Here is a 23,645-nt window from a genome sequence, read left to right as displayed (position 1 = left end):
TGAAATAAACTTATGATTATTAAAATAAATTATCATTACAATAAACTCATGATTATTAAATTAAATTAACAATAAACTTATGATAATCAAATTAAATTAAATTAGCATTACAATAAACTTTAAATTATTATTAAATGAAAATGAATTAAATGAAAATGAATTAAATTAATTATTAAAATGAATTAAATTAAAATGAATGAAATGAAAATGAACTTAATATTAAAAAAACTTATGCTGATTATTAAATTAAAATAAATGTAACATTTTAACTAAATTTATGATTATTAAATCCAATTGACATTACAGTAATCCTATGATGATTATTAAATTAAATTAACTTACAATAAACTCACAATGATTATTAAATTAAATTAACTTACAATAAACTTGCAATGATTATTAAATTTAAACAAACTCAACATTAAAATGAACTTAACAATAAACTTATGAGTATTATTAAATTAAAATTAAACATCCTAATTAACTTACATTTTTAGTTTTCTTTACTATTTTTTTCTTTTTATATATATTCATTTTCCTCTGAATCACGGATTGATTACAGAATCGACTTAAGCATATGTCATTGAATTCGGCCGATATCTTTTCCTGGCTCAAAGGAATAACTCACCTTCCCAAAGCAAATTTTGATTTTCTCACCCTCGTATTCGTATCATTAATTCTTTTTTTTTTTTTTCACGAAATTTTCCCGAATCGCGCTTGGTATCTCCACAAAGTGTTTCGTATCTTAAGGGGCCACTGTATTTTCTCTTTTTTCTCTTTGTCGTTCGTTGTCCGTTTTTTTTTCCCCTCCTCCGTCATCCTCCATCATACTCACTCCATCCCCCCCATCTCTCTCTTTCTCCTCTCCTCTCCACGGCAGTGTGGGCGTGAAGCGGAGAACTTTGATCGTTTTTTCACACGCAACGCCCCAGAGCTGACCCCCCCAGATCAGGAGCTTATAGCCAACCTGGACCAGGAAGAGTTCCAAGGCTTCTCATTTGTTAACCCTGAGTACCCTCACACAACTCACTGACCACGCCACATATCACTGGGCTGCACTAGTAAACCCCCCTATCTCCTCCCAAACCAAACAAAAACACGCGCAAACTCCCAAAAAAGAAATAAAATAAAACGTACTGCTACATCCCGGCGGCGGCGGCGGGCGAGCGGGCGAGCAGTGGCGCCGGCGCTCCGAGGAAGGAAGGAAGATCTTGATATTATGAGAGGTGGTTCTCCTCGGAGGTTGATTAGCTTAGTTAGCTTAGCATTCCAGGCTGGAGCGCCAAGCAAAAACTTAGCAAGCTAGCGAAGTAGCTTCATTTGAACAAAACAAATTATTAATATCGATGGAATAGAAGAGTTGATTTTAAATCATGAATTGTACTTTTTCGTGCATGAAAAATGAATATTTAACCTTGAAATCTGTGTCGGGAGCGTAAAGACTCCACATATTCCATCACTTTCATTTGCATTAGCGGTTTGAAAAAGTTTTCCTTTTTCAAGAACCGGTAGAAAAGCGAACGGGATCTGCGACGCCGGAAGCGCGCAGAGGAAAAAAAAAACAAAATCCCAAAGTTCACGTTTCCGAGCCGCCCTCCAACGCTGCTTCGCTCCCGAAAACGCCGCCGGCACCCCCGTCTCTGTGTTTCCCTCCCGGTAATTGCATATCGACTGTGATTACAAATATTGATGCGTGTACTATGATCACCTACTGGTAATATTGGAAGTGTGTTAAGTGGAAACCGACCATCGCTTCGCCATGATTGTTTGAGTACTAGTCAGATTCCCGACGTTTACAAGCGTCTATAGGACCAAATACTTCTATACATTCAGTTCAATCAGTGTTGTGGTGAGCGTATCTGAATTTTTATTTTTTAAACTAGTCAGAGGTTTAGAAGCCTGAACAGGCAGTTAGCAAGATCGTGGGTCTTTGTCCGTTTTTTTTTTTTTTTTTTTTTTTTTTTTTTTGGTGATTTTATTTTGTTTTTGTTTGTTTTTTTTTCCTGGACTGAAAGGTATTTCCTTCTCTGGTTTGTTGCTGAAAAGACGTCCGCCCCCATCGCACTGTGTGTCTCTGATAAGAAAAAGCCCCCCCCCACTCCGTATTATTTTGCAATTCTGGCTGGTTTGTTAGGAAAGGGGATGTCCAAAAAAAAAATATAACAAAAGTGCCAACACGCGGATGAGAATCGAGAGGAAGGTCCGACTGGGCAGCCGTTGTGTGCCATTCTAACAACACGCGTTTGATTCGTGGAGAACGCATCCTAGCTTAGCTGGTCTCCATCCTGGATGTCCAGAGAAGAAGTGTTTTTATGTTTGTTTTTTTGTTTTGTAATTGTGCAATGATGCGGTTTACTTACAATGTGTCAAATCAAAACAAAAAAAAAAAAAAAGGGGGGGGGGGGGAGGGGGACGCCAGCATGGTGATGTCACAGCTTTGTTGTCACGGCAACGTTTTGCTCATACAAAAAAAAAAAAAAAAAAAAAAAAAAATGCGGTCACTGATGAAGACAGTGAGGCGGCCAGATACGCAACGATGACGGGATGAGGAAACAAAAGCAGACATGCAGTATATATGAAGTTCTGTATCAGAGAAATACACAGATTGTGTTGTTATGGATGAAAGCGAGAGAGCGAGAGAGAGAAAGACGCTTTTGTGGTTTGTGTATTTGTCCTGTGTGACTGGAAACTGATAATATACTCACTGGTGCCTGCCAGACTAACTCTGCTGTGTCCGTGTCTGTCTCTGAACCACCGCTAAACCGCCGCAAAATGCTAACCTTAGCGCACGGGTCGGGAACCTTTTTAGGCCGAGAGAGCCACTAAAAGACACGTAATATTTTTAAAAAGTGTGGATTTTCAACTGGGACCAACGATATTAAAGTGCGATAATTTATTCTTTTTAATTACGTTGTTAAACTGGAGTGGACTCATTAGAAATAAAATACTTCCTAGCATGAATGCGACTTGTGGTGCTGCAATGGTTTTGCTGATGGTTTTGCAGTCTGGTTGTCAGGTGTGAGGATGAAGCTTCATGCGTTCATCTCCGAACGGCTTTCCGTCCCTCGCTGTCGCTTAAAAAAAAAACAGCAAACCTCGTCAAATTCCGGTCACTTTGTCAGATCTCTGTTCATCCGGCGGATATTTCGAAAAAAAAAGTGACTCGGCGCGTCTCGAAGCGTCGAATATTTGTTTCATCGATGACGTTTTGCATAAATTAGCGAGCTGACGATTTCATCAGATGGCGTTCTTGACCAGATGCATTATCCGATAAAAAGTTTTGACGTAAGATCCTCCCGCAGCCCTGAACAGGTGCTATATAAAATAAATAAACGGTATTATTTATGACTTATCGCGTTATCCGCCACAGGTTCCCGACCCTCGACCCCCTAGCATCGTGTCAGCGTTGTTTCCGACTGCTTTCCCGCGTTCATAAGACTCAAAGTGCTACAAACGTCTGGTATCGGGAGGTTACGCACGGTCCGACATCCCTTCCCCTTCCCCTCCTTGTTTGCCTTCACTGCGTTACAGGTATTACCTTTTACTGCGCTAAAATGCTAGGTCAGATTTCCACACGCAGCGTCCGGCGCAGTAAAAACAGGCTGATTGAGCGGTGAGTATGGTGACCGCTGGTTGAGAGTGCAGAGCTTCCAAGCCGTGGGTTCAGCCCTGTGAGGAGAGACAGGAGGTAGGAAACCTTCACCCGTCCTGATCTGTGTTTGTGTTTTGCCTGGGGCTCGTCGCTTCCCTCCCCCTGTGTGGTCTCCTCTCTGGTCCTGGTTCTGGTCTGCAGCTGGTCTGTTTCTCCCTCTCTCTCTATCTGTTTCTCTTTCTCCCCGTGGGAGTTTGTGCTGCATCCGAATCCCCCTCCCGTCAGCGGGTCTCCTCCATCTTTCAATGTGTTATCTGGGTCTGTCCGGACGGCTTGTTTATTATTGTTTTGTGTCAAAACCCCCAACCCCCTCCAGTCCTGACTGCAGAGTTATTCCTAGAAGTTCACCAGAGGCGGGGATTCCAGATAACCGCTAAGCCGTTAGCGAAATTAGCGACTCTCAAATTCGCTTTCATTTGAATTCTTGTCCAAATCTTCTTGTCGTGGCAACTGGACTTGAATTTCTTCACTTGAAGACGTTTCAACCCCTCATCCAAGAGGCGTCTTCGGTTCTGATGACCCGTGGGGAGTTTCTGAATAGAAGTGCCAGGTTTTTGGACGGGTCTTATGTAAGTGGAAGGGTCGATGTGCAGAAGCTAGGTGTGAGGGGGGTTGGTATGCTAACGGAGGTGTCGTTCGTTGGAACAAAAGAGCAACTTAGTGGGATGATCTGGACTAGAACGTGAAAAGGTAAAGCTAAACAAAGCAGTGAAACCTGATAGATCACATGAACTGAGGCTGATGTGGACGTTGCCGGGGGCTGCTTCTGGTGGTGGGTCTTTCCTGGTTTTTTGGGGCGTGCAGAAGGTCCTGGTCCATGTTTGCGCCCTCCAAAGAACTAGAACCTTTGTTAGCTTTATCGTCTCACATTCCAATCCAGGTCAACCCGCAAAGTTGTTCTTCTGTTCCAACGAACGACACCCCCGTTAGCATAAAACCCCCCTTAGACCTTCATAACAAGCCACCGTAGTCTAGAGCCGCCCAAAAACCTGGCAGTCAGAAACTCCCAACGGGTCATTCGAAACATTTTCAAGTGAAGAAATTCAAGTCCAGTTGCAAAGACGAGAAGTTTTCGACAAGAGTTCACCATGACCTGGATGACCGATAGCGTCCACAGGGCTCTCACTGACTTGTATGTTATTTCGGGGCGCCGTGGCGCCGGAGGTCCAGCGAGCGTCTCTGGAACCGAACTACCCCGGTTCCAGTCCCGGCTCCTCCTAGTGTCTGGAAGTGTTGTTCATCCATGACGGGTTCATGCAGACAACGAAAGATCAATAAAGGACCAATTATCATTCATTATATTTTAGCATCTGCTAGCTCATTGCGCGCCATTATTTGCAGTTGCCTCGTTTCAAGAGGGTCCTGTCCAACGCCCTCGAGTGTTCTGCGAGGGGTCGCTCACGTAAAAGTGAGAACCTCCAGGACTCGTCAGGTCAGCCGTGCTCTGGTGAGATACCTCCACCTCCTCGGTGAAGCTAATGTCGCCCCTGCTGCACCTCTGCAGGTTATTCTCAGAATGTCTTTGTGTGCTGAAACTGGGACGTTCCCTCGCTTCTCTCTCGCTATCTCCACCCCTCATGTTTGTGCTTCTATGGAAGAGCCGTTTGCCGTCACAGTCGCGCCTCCTCGAGGAGGTTGCGGATCCAACCGTCCGGTTTGTAACCTTCCCTCCGTCCCTCTTGTCTCCCCGTCGCAGAAATCCCGCCGTGACGTCGGCAATTTCGACAAGGAATTCACCAAGATGGCGGTGGAGCTGACGCCGACCGACAAGCTCTTCATCATGAATCTGGACCAGAACGAGTTTCAGGGCTTCTCCTACACCAACCCGGAGTTCATCATCCAGGTGTGAGGAGGATCTCGACCGCGCCGCCGCCTGGACAGTGTCAGAAAAAGACCGTCTTACTAACCCGTCTCTCAACGCCAACCTGAGCCGACGCTCTCGGCCGTCGGACTGAACTCCAGCCGTAGCCACATGCTAACAAGCCTGTTTCCAGAGAAGACCCACCCCCAACACCACCCCGTGTGTGTGTGTGTGTGTGTGTGTGTGTGGTTCAACCGAGACCTCGTGGTTAACAGGTCAATACTGGATCCAACAATCAAGTCACAGTGTGTGTGTGTGTGTGTGTGTGTGAGATCGATCAACAGCAGTGTGTTTGTTTACTCGCCACCCCCTCCCCCCTTTTTCTCTCCAGCCTGTGAAAGTTGCATCATGAACATTCCATGGTCGATTTGTCATGTATGTGCTCACACACACACACACACACACACACAGACACCGCACACACACACGTGTTCACGCACGGTGCGGAGGAAAAAGGGTGGTTTTTAAAAAAAATTCCCGTAAAAAGTGTCCTGAACTTAGCCCTACGCACGTCCTGTCTTCCGAATTGATGCAAGAAGAAGAAGAAGAAGAAGAAGATCTCTGAAAATGTCTACGCTCCTCTATGCATGCCGTCCTTTTCTCCCTCCACGTTTTGCTTTTCGCCGAAGCGGCCGAAGGTCCGAGGGGGCGGGAAACCGCCTCGGAGTCCGTGTGAAGTTGTCGTGCTAAAATGTTTCTTGGTGTTTAGTGTACGTAGGAACGGGCTCCGGAGCGGCGGCTGTTTTTTTTTTTTTTCTTTTCCATGGACAAACTTGCACCAGCGACTTTTTCAGTTTCCACGTTTTCTCTTCTTTTGCCCCCTTTTTAGTCACACTTTACAACCAGGGTGCATCCGCCGTCGCTTTCACTGCTTTAGGCTGACATGAGTGTGTTTGTAAAGATGCTTTTTAGATCTAACAAGCCCGCGGTGACGTTTTAATCGTAATAAAGCGTTAATAGACAGTCACAAAGGAAGAGTCACGGCTCAATCGCGTTTAATAACTCGCAAGATGTTTTCTAGCTTAGCTTAGGAGCTCATCTGGAGCGTCTGCGTTTGAAATCTAGTCCAATAAATAAGGAAAGCAACATTAACATTCCATTAACCAGTAACCGTTGTGATTTATTAGTTTTTAACTAATCGATCGTCGTGACTCTGTATATTAACATCTATCAACCTTTTACAAATGTTCTTCTTTTTTTTTTTTTTTTTTAGTTAAAATAAATTCTATTTATCGTACCTTTGTAATCGGAATAATCTGAAAGCTGATGATGTGGTGCATCCTCCCGGTTGCCATGGACACCGTGAAGCGTGCTTATCACAGCGTCAGCCATTGTAAATCAGTGTACCCTCCTTGTAAACCGTCCTCCCTCGTCGTCGTCGTCGGGGGTTCGAGGTTCTACTATGCAAAAGGCGGCAGGAGGAGGAGGTGAAGGTTCTTGAGAAGATACCTGGAGAACGCGTGCGAGGAGACCGTGACCATGTGTTGCATGCGCCGTCTTATTCCTGCGCCTGAGAGACGCACACATTAAACTGAATGATCGTGGTACCAGTTCAGTAACTCCGCCTCCTGTCTTTTATTCCCCACGCCGAGACGTCAGGTAAGGAGGTGTTCCGAAAATGCGGAAGATCCCCCCCCCCAGTTCTCTTGACTTGGACTTCGGCGCCGCTTTTAGGCCCTTATCGGGTTGCTGCAAACCCGGGGACGTGGGTTCCCAGATCCCGGACCCAGGACCACCGCGCTCCCGGGTCAGGCCTCAGATGGATTCTTCACTTTGTGGTTATTTTTGCCGGATTCCTGCAGAATCCAGTGGATTTCCAGCCTCCGGGATCTATATACAGGAATATCAGCGTCAATATAACTTTTTGAAACATTTATGCACACACACACACACACACGTATCAAACATTCCAAACATATGTGTGCTCAAAATAGTATCTTCCTTTCCTTTGGGGTCTTTTCCCTTCAGGGGTCTCCACCTTCTCCATCTAACCCTATTCTCTGGATCCTCCTCTCTCACACCAACAAACTTCATATCCTCTCTCGCGATGTAAATAAATCTTTGGTCTTCCTCTAGACCTCCTGCCAGGCAGCTCCCCCTTCAGCACCAGATCTTCACCATGGAGTGTTCATGTCCAAACCATCTCAGTCATCACTTTGTCTCGGTCATACATGTCCTGCACCCCTGTGACAAATAGCTTGCATATTGGAGATGCAGATCCTGCCCAAAGACAAGATGTGAAATATATCTGCACACACACACATCCAGCTGCTTTATATTCATTCCCTTAAATATTAATGTTTTCATTTCTTCTTGTTTGTTACCCTCTCCTGAGGAGAATGCTAACAAGGACGTCTCCGTACGAGGCCCTGGAATCGACTGGCTGGTGGCCCATGGTCGTCCGATGAATGGAAGCATGACAAAAATAAAGCAAAGTGTCTCAAAATTAATTGATTTTCATCCAGAGACACGTAAGGGGGGGGGGGGGTTATGGGTGGTGGAACACCATGGCAACCAGCAGATCACTAACTTAATGCCTGCGTGACAAACAGGTTTGTCTATTTGCACCTTTAAAGATCTTCTTTTGACAGATGATGCAGTGTTTATCCATCGCTGCGTGCATTCATTTAGCAGTGTGTGTGTGTGTGTGTGTGTGTGTGTGTGTGTGTGTGTGTACACAACTGAATGTATGGCATATGTTTGTCCAATAGATACTATCATTTTGACACATATGTAACAAAACAATGGTGCCCCCGTGTGTGTACACACAATTTATATATTATACAATTATCATACACAACTTTTTGTGTACACACACATATGACAATAAACTCATGTATCATTATATATATATATATATATATAATATATGTACGTATTAAATATGTGTATCCAATATATACCTAATGATGTATAATTATCTTGGAGTTTGTAAAAACTGTATGGTAGAAGCATCCGATAAATACATTCCCAGGTGCAATTGTTTTGATACATATATTTGTATACAAAGAAGTGCACACACTAATGATTGAACAATTGAACGCACTATATGCACAACACTAGATATGTGTGTATGTGTATGTGTATACACAATCTATCCATTTTATACATTTACACTGATGTGTGTGTGCACAAAACTGTATATATTGTAAAAGTATAAATAATACTGATATATATGTATATATATATGTATGTGTATATATATATATATAGTAAAGTTATTTTGATATGTGTGTGTGTGTGTGTGTGTGTGTGTGTGTGTGTGTGTGTGTGTGTGTGTGTGTGTGTATATATATATATGTCTGTTTGGAAACTTTCACTGCATGTGTGTGTAAACTCAATGTATGCATTGTCAACAGGTGTCAGGTGGCTACATGTATAACTTTTTGAAACATTTATGCACACACACACACACACACACACACACACACACACACACACACACACACACACACACACACACGTATCAAACATTCCAAACATATATGTGCTCAAAATAGTACCTTCTTTTCCTTTGGGTCTTTTCCCTTCAGGGGTCTCCATCTTCTCCATCTAACCCTATTCTCTGGATCCTCCTCTCTCACACCAACTAACTTCATATCATCTCTCGCGATGTAAATAAATCTTTGGTCTTCCTCTGGATCTCCTGCCAGGCAGCTCCACCTGCAGCACCAGATCTTCACCATGGAGTGTTCAAGTCCAAACCATCTCAATTATCACTTTGTCTCGGTCATACATGTCCTGCACCCCTGTGACAAATTCTTGTCCTTCAAGCTTTTCCCTTCAGGGGTCTCCACCGTGGATCAACCTCCATCTAACTCTATTCTTCGTATCCTCCTCTCTCACACCAACTAACTTCATATTTTCACTCCCTGTAACCTCACTGTTCCACCCGGGTTCCTCTCGTTCACACACATCTATTCTTTCCTGCTGATACAAACCTTCATCCCTCTCCTTTCCAGAGCATGCCTCCACCTGTCTAGATGTTCCTCCAACTGTCCCCTGCTCTCACTACACATCACAATGTCATCTGCAAACAATGTGTTCAAAATAGTATGTATATAGATAAGCATATCCGATATATACATTGTAATGCACAATTTAAGTATGAACACACACATTCTGTGTGTTGATTTACTATAAGCATCAATCCACAGGGTAACATTGTGTGCGTGTGTGTTTTCACAAAAGTACGCGCGTATCTACGTTGATTGCTTCCAACAGTCGCTGCTGCCCGTCGATTGGGTCGTGCACGCGCACACGAGCACGGAGGCGGTTCTAGCCTGTGCGCGCCGGTCAACGCGCACAGCGTCGATCCGATCCAGACCGGGTCCCGGGAGGCGCCGGTGAAGCCGCTCCTCGATCTCCCGCGGGGGGTTCAAACATCTCCATCCATCCATCCATCCATCCATCCATCCATCCTTCTATCCATCCATCCTCCGGCCGCATGGAAGGAGCGCGTCTCGGCGCGCGGAGCTCCGTGCGCGCCGCCGGGGACCGTCCGTGGGGTCCGGGCTGCAGAGAGCTGCCTCCTGCTGGATCCACGCACAGCTGAGACCACCCGTGGAAAGTTTGAGATAGTCTCCGTTGCAGTTTCAACTGTGCATTTGAGGAAGAAGAAGAAGAAGAAGAAGAAGAAGAAGAAGAAGAAGAGGAGCAGGGGAGGAGGAGGAGGAGGAAGAGGGGCGTGATGAGGGTTTGCAACCGAGGTGTGATGATGCTGCTGACCACGGCGGGGGCTTTCTGCGCCTTCAGCCTCATGACCATCGCCGTGGGAACCGACTACTGGCTGTACTCCCGTGGGATGTGCCGCTCCAAGAACGTGGGGGACAACGAGACCGTCCGCAAGAACGAGGAGGTGCTGACCCACTCGGGTCTGTGGAGGACCTGCTGCACAGAAGGTAGGGGTCCGCGCCGGAACTACTCTTCTTTCTGCAGGAGGAGCATGCAAGAAGTTCTGAGAAGGTTGGAGAAGGTCTCCTACGTGCTTCAATCCAGGATCGAACCTTCTATGACAACTTTAGATCCCTGTGTTTTCAGGGATTAAAATTCTCAGTCCTGCCTCCATTTGACCGGCAGCCAATCACCTGCCTCCGTCTGACCTTCTCCTTCTCCATGCATGAACCTCCTCTCTGGTCTTCTTCTAGATCAGGGGTGTCAAACTCAGTTTCACCGAGGGTCACATCAGCATCTTGGTTGCCCTCTAAGGGCCACATGTAACGCTAACAGTATAAATTAAACAAAATGTAATGTCAAATAAATATTTGTTTGTTTGTTTGTTTGTTTAGAAGTTTATTAGGACAGTGTACAATTACATTAAGCACAGAGGCAGAGATGTTTGCACCAGATTGTAGCTCATAGCTAATTTCCATCTGTAGTCCTGGACAATACAAATATAAAACCGTACAGAATAGCTAATATATATAAAATATACAGATAGGCAATAAAATAACTATACAATATATAAACAGGCAATAAAATATGTATTTTGCAAGTTGAAAGTGCTATTGTTGTGCTATTGTTGTGAAATTATTACTTTGGTCATCTGGGGGCCATCAGATGTTACCCAGAAGGGTAACATCTGATGGCAAAATACCCGTAAGGGGGATGTGCAGAATTGCGGCAACTATAGAGGGATGAAGTTGCTGAGACATACAGTGAAGTTATGGGAAAGAGTAGTGGAAACTAGACTGAGAGCAGAAGTCAGCATTCGCGAACAGCAGTATGGCTTCATGCCTAGGAAGAGTACTACAGATGCAGTATTTGCGTTGAGAATGCTAATAGAAAAGTACAGAGAAGGCCAGAGGGAGCTGCATTGTGTTTTTGTAGACCTAGAAAAAGCATATGAAAGGGTGTCAAGAGAGGAGCTCTGGTATTGTATGAGGAAGTCTGGAGTGGCAGAGAAGTATGTTAGAATGGTGCAGGACATGTATGCTAGCTGTGAGACAGTGGTGAGGTGTGTTGAAGGGGTAACACAGAAGTTCAAGGTGGCGATGGGACTCCGTCAGGGATCAGCTCTGAGCCCCTTCTTGTAGTGGTGATGGACAGGCTAACAGATGAGGTTAGACAGGAATCCCCATGGACCTTGATGTTTGCGGATGACATTGTGATCTGTAGTGAGAGCAGAGAGCAGGTAGAGGAACATCTAGAGAGGTGGAGGTATGCTCTGGAAAGGAGAGGAATGAAGGTTAGTCGCAACAAGACAGAATATATGTGTGTGAATGAGAGGAACTCGGGTGGAGCGGTGAGGCTACAGGGAGTGGAGATCAAGAAGGTGGAGGATTTCAGGTACTTGGGGTCAACAGTCCAGAGCAATGGAGATTGTGGAAAAACGGTGAAGAGACGGGTCCAAGCAAGTTGGAATGGGTGGAGAAAAGTGTCAGGGGTACGAAGAGATAGAAAACTATCAGCCAGAATGAAAGGAAAGGTGGAGGAGACAGTGGTGAGACCAGCAGATGATGGTGTATGGTCTGGAGACGCTGGCACTGAGAGAAAAGACGGGAAGCAAAGCTGGAGGTTGCAGAGATGAAGATGTTAAGGTTTTTTTTTGGGAGTGACCAGGACTGATAGGATCAGGAATGAGTCTAACAGCACATGTTAGATGTTTTGTAGAGAAGGTCTGAGATGGTTGGGTGGTGTACAAAGAAGGGATAGTGAATATTTTGGTAGATGGATGTTGGAATTGGAGGTCTAGAAGAAGACCAAAGAGAAGATTGATGGATGTCATGAGAGAGGATATGAAGTTAGTTGTTTTGAGAGAGGGGGATCCAGAGAATAGGGTTAGATGGAGAAGGTGGTCTGAAGGAAAAATCCCAAAAGAGAAGAAAAAGAAGAAGAGAATTCCTTAATGTTAAATAATTTATAACTCATTCAGATCCAAAATGTTACATATGCATTTGCATAGATGCAAAGAAAATGATGTTTTCTAGTTGCTCCGCTGCAACATAAATCCTTTTATACTATCAGGTTAAGAAACCTGCATCACTCCATCAATCAATGATCAAACTATCCAAGTGAATCAAGAAAACTATCATTCTATATCAATTTTTTGTTTTTCTGGAAGGCTAACTTTAGCATACTTAGCTCCATGTTTGGTGTCAGATTGTTCTCTTTGACAGCTGATGCTAATAACACGAAAGAGGTACTGTTTTTTTTTCCTTGAGGCACAAACATGTGCTGGCCGTCCCATCTTTCTTGAAACAGCCTTCCATCTGCATCAACATTTCTCTTCTTGGACATTTAGGGATTATTTATATTTCTCAATTCCATGTGTTGAAAATGACATTGATGTGGAAACACTGCGATCAAATGATGGGATGCCGTCACTTGGCGGGTCACATGATCGGCATGAACTGTAGGAAATGTAGTTTCTGGTCATTTGACTTATTTATTTGAAGACAATCAGACCTTTTAAGATGTTCTCAAAGGCCATAAAAAATGACATGGTGGGCCACATTTGGCCCGCAGACCTTGAGTTTGACCTCCTTGGCATCTTTACCTCCCAGAGCTTCACCATCCCTCCGCTTTCAATGTCCAAACCATGGCAGTCTGGCTTCATCTCCAGAACATCTCACATGTTCTGTCCCTCTGACAGACCTTCTCCCAATCCTCTCATCCTCAAGCGAGGTTCTCCAGAGGTAGCATCCTTTGGGGGTAGACGTTTCTGAGAAAACCTCCGCTCTGAATCGCAAAGACGTGGAAGGAAAGGGTTAAATCTTTCAACAAGTGGAAATTGCACTTTTAAATGATTTATCAGGTGTTCCTAACAGCCTCGGTGTCCCTCCTCTTCCATTGGAGTGCTCCACCAACTCATTTTAATTCAAATATGGCTCACACACACACACACACACACACACACACACACACATTTGTCTGTGGGACGGATCTGCGCGGCTGAAAGTTCAGAGTGGTGAATAGCGACTGTGTTGGTTTTCTCTGGGTAACCATGGCGACATGTGGCATCATCAATACTGGTCAATTGTTGCAGTGGGAAGGGGACACAGTTATCAATATGCAAATGTTCGCTTTTCTGGGTCAAATGTCACGGCGAGCAGGAAGCAGCTCAGCTCACGTTGAGTTTTCGCTGTGCCTGATGGGATGTCTTGTTTGAGCTTGAAATGTCGTTCATTCATTATCGACACCGTTGCTTCCCAACCGCTGTGCTGCAGCGCGTTAGCGTGCCCAGAGAGGTGCCCACTTTCACCTGATTGGTCCAAAAATTGTTTATTCAACTCAAATAATGTGTCTTTGCGTGTCTATGTGGGCAGCGTGCAGAGACAGGAAGAACAATGAAATGCTCTTCCACTAGATGGCAACAGTTTGTGAATGAATCTGTGGATCTACCTGCTACTGCTCAAACAGCAGAGGAATTAATGATGCTTCCAGTGAGACGCCATGGAGTAGTGGTTAGGAGAAAGTAAAAACAAAAAAGGGAGCTCTAGACAATACAATGAAAGTTATATTGCATTTCCTCGGTTAAGCAAACGTCCAGATTTCACACAGAGTGAGTAAATTGAGACTCCGTTCATTCATTCTATTCAATTAAAAATGTTGTTGACGTATTAATTTGGTAGCGTTCTAATGTAAAATATGTGCCATTCCTCAAAAAACACTGATTTATACCATCACTTATGCTCCAGGAGAGCGGGGGGGGGGGGGGGGGGGGGGGCTATCCCAGCTGTGATTGGCCAAGAGGTGGGGTTAACCCTGGACCAATCACAGGGACACTTATTGAGACGCAACCGTTCACCCTCTTATTCACAAGTAACATGGAGACACTTTGGCCTCCAGCTTGAGATCCCTGGCGTCCTTCGCCTTACATGGCAGCTCTGCCGCCATCCGAAGCCCGAGGTGTGAAACATCTCCGTCCCCTGAAGTATCTTCTAGGGGAACCAAAGAGCAAACCTGCTGGAAGATCTTCACGCCAATATGCCATGTTTTCTGTCCAGAAGTACTGTATTTTTTGCACTACAAGGCGCACTTGAAATGTTATCAAAAATTGGCCGTGCGCCTTATAATCCAGTGCGCCTTATAATCCAGTGCGCCTGATCTGTGAATTCTTGCTGTGCTTACTGACCTCCAACCTGCACCAAACATCTGTCAAAATGTTTTAGTGCGACTTTGGTAAGTGACTAAGACGCTCTTCTTGATTGATTGACCACCTGACACGGGGACGTCGTATTCGGCGGTCGTTGGTTGAATATGGCTCGCAACGTCAGATGATGTTGGATGACTAGTTATGTAGTGCTGGAATACAATGTTGTCCCACCCTCACATTAACTTCAGGTGTCTGCTATCGCTGGCAACCATAAACCAGAGAGCAGTACATAGTACGCTTTCCTCCACCATGTTTTGTAATAGCGGTACGTACTGTGCTTCAACATGTTAGTGTACATTTATGTGCATGAGAAGCCCTAAAGATGGCACCTGTTGAGTACCGGAATTCAAACTCAAGGTTATGAGTCTAGCAGTAGATGATGGGAACAGAGCAGCCGCCAAAGAATTCAACATGAACGAACCAATGGTACGGAAGTGGAGGAAGCAAGCAGATGAACTGCGGCATGTAAAGAAAACCAAGCAGAGTTTCAGAGGGAACAAAGTGAGACGAATGAGATGAATAAAGTTCGACTAAACTGATTGTTTTGTTTCGCTCTATATACCGTATTTTCTATTATGCGCCTTAAAACGCAGTGGTTTCAAGGTCAAAGGTCAGTTTGGTCTGGGGTGAACCGAATGCCACCCGGACGACAAGGGGTCAAAGGTCAGGAGGGACGTGATGGATCATCCCACCGACGCATCCTCCCATCCTCTCCGCAGGAACATTTCGCGGCGTTTGCAAAGACATCGATCACTTTCCCGAAGATGCCGACTACGAGCAGGACGCCGCCGAGTATCTGCTACGTGAGTAACAAACAGCCATATTTGTCCACGGCACCAGGTTGTTTGGAAGTGAGGGGTTCTCCCTGGACCGGTCCAGGGATTTATTTAACGGATGGGGGCATCCAATCAGAGAAGGAAAGGAGATGGTCATTTTAAAAGTTCCGCGGTGAGAAATTGTTGTTGAACGTCTCACTGCACCGCAGAGTTGTTGTAACCATCCAAGGCAACAAGCGGACGTGGCTCTTCGTTCTTCAGCTTTTTCTGCATCTAGATTAGATCATTTACCTTCCCAGGGCAGTCAGTAGTATATATATTGGGTGATATTAGTGAAATGTTTACATGGGATGTGTGTTTCACACAGATTACTGCTTACAATAGCATTTTTAGTTGCAAGCGATGAAAAAAATTTCTTCTTCTACTATTCTTTTGGGCTTTTCCCTTAGTTGTCACCACAGCAACTGAACCTTCTCCATCTAACCCTGTTATCTGTATCCTCCTCTTTAACACCAACTAACTCCATATCCTCTCTCACTACATCCATAGATCTTCTCTTTGGTCTTCCTCTAGACCTCCTGCCTGACAACTCCAACTTTGACAACCTTCTATCTAGATCTTCACCATGGAGTGTCCATGTCCAAAGCATCTCAGTCATTACTTTGTCTCGGTCATACATGTCCTGCACCCTTGTGACAAATTCTCCTTTTCCTTTGGGCTTTTCCCTTCACGGGTCTCTACAGCAAATCCACCTTCTCCATCGAACCCTACTCTCTGGATCCTCCTCTCTCACACCAACTAACTTCATATCCTCTCTCACGACGTCCATAAATCTTCTCTTTGGTCTTCCTCTAGACCTCCAATTCCAGCATCCGTCTACCAAAACATTCACTATCCCTCCTCTGTACATGACCCAACCATCTCAGTCTGGCTTCTCTGACCTTCTCTCCAAAACATCTAACATGTGCCGTCCCTCTGATGGACTCATTCCTGATCCTCTCCATCCTGGTCACTCCCAAAGAGAACCTCAGCATCCTTATCTCTACGACCTCCGGCTCTGCCTCCTGTCTCCGCCCTCACCACTATCTTGTACAAAAAAAAACAATTCAAAAGTGGACCAGTTCTGAGGTCTTCTATGTGACAGGCTTAAATAGCTACTGAAAAATAAATCCTCACAGCACGTGTAAAAAAGTGAAATAGTCCAGGTGTTATGGTATTGCAAATGTAATGTACCATCATTTCCAGATTACAAGCTGCTATCTTTTTCACATGCTTTGAACATTGCGGCAAATTAATGGATTTTTTGGGGCTAATTCCGACACAGAAGAAGACGACATTAACGGTTTTAGTTCGCAGGAGGAAGACCAAGATAGCGATCGGCTGGAGTAGGACAAAGAAAACGGATGGATGGATGGACGTTTCCTTGCGTTATTCACTATTCATCGTTTTCATCAGCCGTGTTATAGGCGCTGTTTGGAAAAAAAAGAATTTCCAGTATGAATTTGTGGATTTATTTAACTACAAGTAAAAAAAAAGGTTTCTGTGTAAATATCTCACACCTGCGGCTTATAGACATGTGCGGCCTGTATATGCACACATAGATTTTTTTAGCCACTTCCAGCCGGTGCGGCTCATATTCAGGTGCGCTCGAGAGTCCGGAAAATGTGGTATTTTGTTGATATTCATTTTTCTAAGATGTGATTTCCCTTGGACCCCAGGAGCAGTGCGAGCCTCCAGCCTGTTCCCCATCCTCAGCGTGGGTTTGCTGTTCCTGGGAGGGGTGTGCGTCGCCGCTAGCGAATTCTACAAGTCTCGCTACAACGTCATTCTTAGCGCTGGGATTCTCTTCGTCTCTGCAGGTCAGACACACACACACACACACACACACACACACTGATTTAGTCTGATTGTGCATCGCCTCCACAGGTCTCAGTAACATCATCGGTATCATCGTGTACATATCGGCCAATTCGGGTGACCCCAGCCAGAGCGACAACAAGAAGAGCTACTCCTACGGCTGGTCTTTCTACTTTGGCGCTCTGTCCTTCGTCCTGGCTGAGATGGTGGGCGTCCTGGCGGTTCACGTTTTCATCGAGAAACACCGGCAGCTGCGCACCAAAGGACGGCCTTCCCTCATGAAGCCGCCCATCAGCCGCAGCTCCTCCTATTACCGCAACCGTTACTACCAGAACCGCTGCCGGCGCTACAGCTACCGGAGCAACCACAGCGCCGGCGACTCCATGCCGCACTCTCTTCAGGCGTCCTTCGTGCGGGACCGAGAGCCGTCCCTCTCGTCCGAGGCAAAGGTCAACGCCCTTGCCGGCGTGCCGACTCCTGTGGCGGTGGGCTCGGAGCTCATGCTCTACACCCTGAAGGACGGTCACATTGACATGACCGACGACGACGTGAGCGCGGCGGCGACGCACAACAACGCAGAGATCCTGCCGCTGAACTGTTCGGCCAATCGGAGGACCACACCTGTCTGACTAGATGAGAAGGAGACGGGTGGCCATATGGCGAGGAGCTCCATTCTGCCGAGGGTCGGAGGTTGTTTCGCGTCAAAAATATAGATATAAAACCCCGTGGTTCCTCCCTGTGGAGGCTCTTGAAGGCAACGCCGGTGTTTCCCAACATCACGATTGGTTATCATAAACTCCAACTCACACACTTCCTCACAAGATGGCACCACCGGCCCACGTTGTCATGTGCCGCGGTGGACTTAAGCAATATCCTCTCCCCTATCGATGGAGTCAGGAGGTAGGAGCTGGAGAGATGCTGCGATGAAGACGACGCAATCCAGTCTCACTTCAGAATGTTCAGCGGTTACGAGGTTTGGACGTTGCATACTGTGGCTGGGTTTATATTTATTGCACTCGGAGGGAGCAGATCAGTGGTTCTTAACCTGGGTTCGATCGAACCCCAGGGGTTCGGTGGGTCAGTCTCAGGGGTTCGGCGGAGGTCAAGACACACATTGGTGATGACATCACTGGCCGCAGGTGATCACGCTACATAGCTCGGCCTATCCGTGCTGCGGGGATTTTGGCGCGCTCAGTTGTAGTAACTTGTGACTGTCGTGATGGTACGTCATGTGATTTCTTTCTTAATATTTGAATCCCTTCATACTGATTATGTCGGGCAAAAAAGAAAGCGGTCAGAAGAATACGTACAATACGGATTCACATGTATGACGGAACGTGATCGGAATCGATGTCCTAACTGCATGATTTGCAAAGACAAGATGAGCAATTCTAGTCCGGCACCGGCAAAACTAAGGGAAGGCTTCCTTCAGCTGCATGGAGATGGGAACTACAAGAACATAGCGCTTGCTGAATTCAAGGTGAAGGGAGCCAGATTCCATGAAAAGGCTACTCCGCCTGTTCTTTGTACCCATCAACGAAACGATCCTCGATCCAATAAAGAAGGGTTCGGTGAATGCGCATGTAAAACAGGTGGGGTTCAGTACCTCCAACAAGGTTAAGAACCACTGGAGTAGATATTGTTTTTATTCTCCTTTAAGATATGTTTATGTCAGAGTGTTCTCAAAATCCATAGTTTGTCCTTGATTCAGGTCGTCCAAGGTCGGGGGTCACCAAAGCTCCGGGGGTTGCCATTGAGGATCGGGTGATTTGTTCTGCCGAAACTATCAGCGGTTCGGTGGTACGTTAGCGCTGATCGAAGAGCAGCTACTTTCAAATGTCTTGACAAATGATTTCCTGACTGCCGAGCCGACTGGGTTTGGTTTCCTAAAAGGTCAGCAAGGCTGCAAAGCAAAGAGACGATCCTGGTCATCATTGGGGTTTTCAATGCGTAATTGTTGGACTTAAAAGCCGCCACTTCCTGGTTTGTCCTTTATCCAAGCAGGACTCGCGTTAATGGTGGAAGCCGAGGCGTCGGGCTGCTATTTCTTATGTTACTCAAAGTCACTGTGACACAGTCGCCCTGGAGACAAGTGACCCGTCAGCCTCCCTGGTCGCCTTCTGATCAGGCTTCCCACACCGCCGGCCTCCAGCCCTGAGCAATGAATCATTTATGTCCTTTCAGGTTGACAGCGGGGAGCTGCAGCAGCCAGCTTTGAACCGATACACAATCAACGTAGTCCAATCCTCCAACCCCAAGACACGAGGCTGGGACCGAAAGGCTGTCACCCTCCTGAGAAAGCTCGTATATGTTGGACACCGCGGGGGAAAGTACATAATATGTGACACAACCAACCGGTGGAGGCATAAAACCGTTGGCAGCGGTGGGATTCGAACCCACGCCCCCGAAGAGACTGGAGCCTTAATCCAGCGCCTTAGACCGCTCGGCCACACTACCCGCGAAAATACCCCCAGGCCGCGTACAAAATCGAACTTTCGCACGGCGATTTTCCAGGGTAATTGTAGATAACGGACCATAAATCAGGTCAGCGCGCTGAAAGTAGAGGCTGGAATGTCACTAGAAGAACGTCACATCTGAGAAGCGTGAGGTAGGTCGCTCAGATTTAGCGCCCTGCCTGCTTCTCCACATGCTATCCTGACTTCAACTGTGTAAACAACTATCTAAAAACAAAGTTAGCGAGGGGAGCGGGCTAGCGAGGCACTCCCGCCTGAGGGAAATTTCGGCCATTTTTCTTTTTGCTTCCGGAGCTGCATCTCCAGATGAAACTGGGCGAAACACACAGCTCAAACCTCTCGTGTGTTTGTTCTCTTTGTCAGTCCGTTTTGCTATTACAGTCGCTACTGTGTATCTGCGTGTGTGTAACAGTGTGTGTGTGTGTGTGTTCCACATAGAAACATGCAGAAAGAGACAGAAGGAAAAGGTTGTCAATCCAATAAGACCCCACAAAGACGAAAAGACACTAGATTCTGGGAAATTATGTAACAAACTGTGTCCCAGTCTTGTCCCGCTTTGGTTAAAATCGAAACTCCATTAAATGCATTAGTCCTCTCAATTTGTCTCTTACTGTGTGTGTTTGTGTGTCAGACGGTGGGTTGTGTAAGCATGTGAGCCTCATCAGTGTCACAAATGCTCTACCCTGAAGTTTCTGTTTACATCAAATAAAGCCTGCAAAATTAATACGAGTTCACAAAATGCAAGCTGACAGGAACGGAGACCTTGGTGTTGTTTGTACTCTGGCGTCTCTGGTTCCTCAAGTCGGTTTTCTTTCCTCTTTATTTATTTTCGATTTGACTACCGGGTGAAACGGCTAGTATCTAGATGTATCGGATATTATTGTGCGAGAAAATTTTCAAAATGGTGAAATGTGCAATGTGTCTGTGTCAAATGGACATGGCCCTTGAAGGAGAATGCAAAAAAAAAACCTATAATAATAATAATAATAATAATATGGAGAGTACCCACACACAAATCTATGCTACTTGGAAAACCTCCAGGTCTTTACACTGACTATTTAACACACTCTCCAATATGATCATTTCAGTCATGTATTTTCATCTACGTGATCATGACATTTCCACCTTAAGCTTCTTCCTCTGCAAACACTGGTGCTCAGCAGGGCCCTTGTTTTCTGTGTGCAAATACAATATTTATTGTCCAAGGAGCACATTAAACTGTCTCTCTCTGTTCATCTTATGAGCAAACATAACGTGTTACATCAATATAAGCTCTAGTTTCCGACCTCCTTATTCGACTTTCCGTTCTTAACTCTATTGTAAATGTCAAATGGACTTTACAGGGTGTTCTCCGCCACGTTACTAAGGTCGACTGCCTCGTAAAGCAGTTTAGGACTCACTGTCACGCTCAAGGACACTTCTAACTTGCCATTGAAAGCGAGGCCTGTTTCATAACTTTCGAAGCCGAGCAGACGGCGACACTTTGACCCGACACGTGATCGACAGAGCCAGAGAGGATAGACAGAGGTGAGCTGCTTCGGCTCGTGCCCGGCACAGCGGGGCGGAGAGGAGACTACCGGGACATGACTAATTCAGACAGTATCGGTATTTAAAATGAACATTTTTTGGTTTGATTTATAGTGCGGTGAGCTGGGGAGGGTTTGCAAAATGACAAACGGAGTCAAGGATAATGCTCTTTAGATGACGGTTTTAAATCTACAACTGACAAACAGGGAAAATCCAAGGGGGTCCATCTCACAATGACAACGGATTTAACAACTAATGGTGCAGATAAGATAAGATAACATAAGATAACATAAGATAAGATAGTACTTTTTGATCCCCATTGGGTAAATTTGTTGTTACTGCAGTGCAACAATAACCATATCCGTAACCATGAATATAAATATAAAATAGAAGACACATAAATATGAATATAAATATAAAATGGAAAAGACATAAATATGAATATAAATATAAAATAGAAGACACATAAATATGAATAAAAATATCAAATGGAAAAGACAGAAATATGGATATAAATATAAAACAGAAGAGACATAAATGTGAATATACATTTAAAATAGAAGAGACATAAATGTGACAGCAACAACAGCAAGAATAAAAAAATAGATGACAGATATAAAAAAAAACACAGGAAAAATTGGAGAAGCAGGGTGAGAATGGAGTGACAACAAGGATATACAAAAAAAAAAATAGACAATGGAATTAGGGCGTGACGCGTGAGTGCAGATGCACCTCCGGCCGGCCCATGCTGTTACACAGTCTGATGGCCGCGGGCACCGAGGAGCATCTGAAGCGGGATGAGCCGTTAGCTGGATGAGCTGCTTGTCCAGGATAGCTCCCGGTTTATCCTTCACATATAGTCGAACATTTTATGACAACGGAGTTCTCCAACACAGAACCATGAGAAGCTTCCAATGGATTCTGGGGTTCCCCCAACATGCTACAATAGGGACTTCAGACCATCACTCACTCACTTGCAGGTGTCATACCCCAACTCTGTTGTTTATTTTTTTTGTGAATGCTTGTTGTTAGGATGGCATGGTTAGCGCTTTGGCCTCACAGCACGAAGGACTCTGGTTCAATTCCGACAAGGGGACCTTTCTGTGTGGAGTTTGCATGTTCTCCCTGTGTTCATGTGGGTTTCCTACCACAAACAGGCGACATTTTAATTTGGAAAAATTGCACGAAGCAAGTGAATGGTCGGTGTCTATAAGAGTCCAGGGAGTACCCAGCCTCTCACCCAAAGACAGCTGGAATAGGCTTCAGCACTGAGTGCAGGACTAGCAGCGGAAGATGGACGGTAGATCTTTGTCGGTGTCACCCCACTTGCATGATGTTTATTTTTGTCATTGTTATTGTCACTCTGTTTCTCCTCTAATCCTTGTTGTTGTTTCGCCTGTCTATTCTCACCCTTGCTATTTTTTTTCTCATTATGTTGTCTATTTTAATTCTTGTTGTTGTTCACTTTGCTGTCTATTTATTTGTGGATGTCTTTTGCTATCTCTTAATTGTCTCTCTTATTTATACTTATACTCATATTTATTGATACTATCATTGTTGTGCTGCTGTGTCTCCTATGGAGCTCAATAAAGTATATCTTAACATGCTATAATAGGTACTGTGCTGTATTGCATACCAGTAATTTCTCTGTTTAGTTTTAGACAAAACTTATTTCTAGTTGCAGCAGTAATCAAGCATAAATGTTATTTATTACTCTTGTTACAATTGCTACACTTATCACACTTTGGTCAAAACACAAATTGTCTAATTACTATAAGTGTTCTATATGTTGTTCTGTGTTGCATTTTAATGTCTGTCCTGTCCACGCATGAGATAGTGAGAAACATAATTTCGACTCCTTTGTATGTCCAGTGCATGTGAAAAGAATTGACAATAAAAGCTGACTTGACATCATAAGTAATTACAGGTTCGACAACTGAAAAAATAAAATGTCTGTGAGGTAGGGGAGTATTTTACGTTATATTTAACGAAACATTCTTCATACGTGCACATTAATAAACCCAGCACCTTAGTAGTAAATGTAATTTTCATGTTAATACACATGGAATGGAGAAGGAGATAAACGCCTCGTAAAACCTTTGGCAGCGGTGGGATTCGAACCCACGCCCCCGAAGAGACTGGAGCCTTAATCCAGCGCCTTAGACCGCTCGGCCACGCTACCGACAAAGAAAGGCAAATCATATTTCGAATAGATAATTTCATTAGTATTTCTATTTCCAACTGCCATGTTTACAGTTCAACCCGGAAGTGGAGGCTGTGATGGCCCCGTGTGACGTCACATAGGGTAAGCCGTGTGGCTCTGTAATGTGGCCGGAAGCGGAGCATCCGCAGTGCATCACAGATACGGTTTTGCCGCGCTGTGACCACACTGTAAACTACA

General features: G+C 45.1%; 2 protein-coding genes and 2 non-coding genes across 7 annotated transcripts in view; 2 read left to right on the top strand and 2 right to left on the bottom strand.

Annotated features, from left to right (window-relative positions):
• The window catches only part of LOC147229058 (protein kinase C beta type-like), a 36,831-nt gene extending 29,759 nt beyond the window's left edge, over nt 1-7,072 (top strand). The window contains exon 17 of one of the 2 annotated variants that reach the window (XM_086157543.1): nt 5,349-7,072. In XM_086157543.1, the coding sequence (XP_086013669.1) occupies nt 5,349-5,501 (153 nt within the window). In that variant the 3' untranslated portion in view covers nt 5,502-7,072. Of the gene's footprint in view, nt 1-880; nt 2,724-5,348 lie in introns of those variants that run through there. The other variant, XM_086157544.1, reaches the window with a different exon arrangement.
• A 2,781-nt stretch (nt 7,073-9,853) lies between these two features.
• On the top strand, nt 9,854-20,723 carry cacng3a (calcium channel, voltage-dependent, gamma subunit 3a). Of its 3 annotated transcripts, XR_015106884.1 has the most exons (5): nt 9,854-10,414; nt 15,330-15,413; nt 17,105-17,245; nt 17,313-18,216; nt 19,428-20,723. XR_015106884.1 is itself a non-coding variant. In XM_086156230.1 (4 exons), exons 1-4 carry the CDS (start codon nt 10,204-10,206, stop codon nt 17,870-17,872), a joined length of 996 nt encoding a protein of 331 aa, XP_086012356.1. In that variant the 5' UTR covers nt 9,854-10,203; the 3' UTR covers nt 17,873-20,723. The 3 variants fall into 3 exon arrangements, 2 of the variants coding, with proteins under 2 accessions (XP_086012356.1, XP_086012358.1); XM_086156230.1 differs by having other exon boundaries at nt 17,313-20,723; XM_086156232.1 differs by lacking the exon at nt 15,330-15,413 and having other exon boundaries at nt 17,313-20,723.
• Nucleotides 19,619-19,700, bottom strand: trnal-aag (transfer RNA leucine (anticodon AAG)). Its single transcript has one exon. It is a non-coding gene; the product is annotated as a tRNA-Leu (tRNA).
• A 2,621-nt stretch (nt 20,724-23,344) lies between the features above and the next one.
• Nucleotides 23,345-23,426, bottom strand: trnal-aag (transfer RNA leucine (anticodon AAG)). Its single transcript has one exon. It is a non-coding gene; the product is annotated as a tRNA-Leu (tRNA).
• Between the last annotated feature and the right edge of the window lie 219 nt (nt 23,427-23,645).

The sequence above is a fragment of the Fistularia commersonii genome, chromosome 12 (assembly GCF_037954325.1).
Source record: "Fistularia commersonii isolate RoL2024-O1a breed Wild chromosome 12, RoL_Fcom_v1.0, whole genome shotgun sequence".
In the NCBI taxonomy this organism is placed as follows: domain Eukaryota; kingdom Metazoa; phylum Chordata; class Actinopteri; order Syngnathiformes; family Fistulariidae; genus Fistularia; species Fistularia commersonii.
Note: the sequence above shows the minus strand (reverse complement) of the source record. Positions and strands in the feature narration are given on the sequence as shown.

Excerpts from the sequence above, each read along its gene's own strand:
- cacng3a (XM_086156230.1), top strand. The coding sequence starts at position 10,204 with ATGAGGGTTTGCAACCGAGGTGTGATGATGCTGCTGACCACGGCGGGG. Across the intron at positions 15,414-17,104 it reads CGCCGCCGAGTATCTGCTAC|GAGCAGTGCGAGCCTCCAGC; the intron begins GTGAGTAACAAA and ends CTTGGACCCCAG. Across the intron at positions 17,246-17,312 it reads GATTCTCTTCGTCTCTGCAG|GTCTCAGTAACATCATCGGT; the intron begins GTCAGACACACA and ends TCGCCTCCACAG.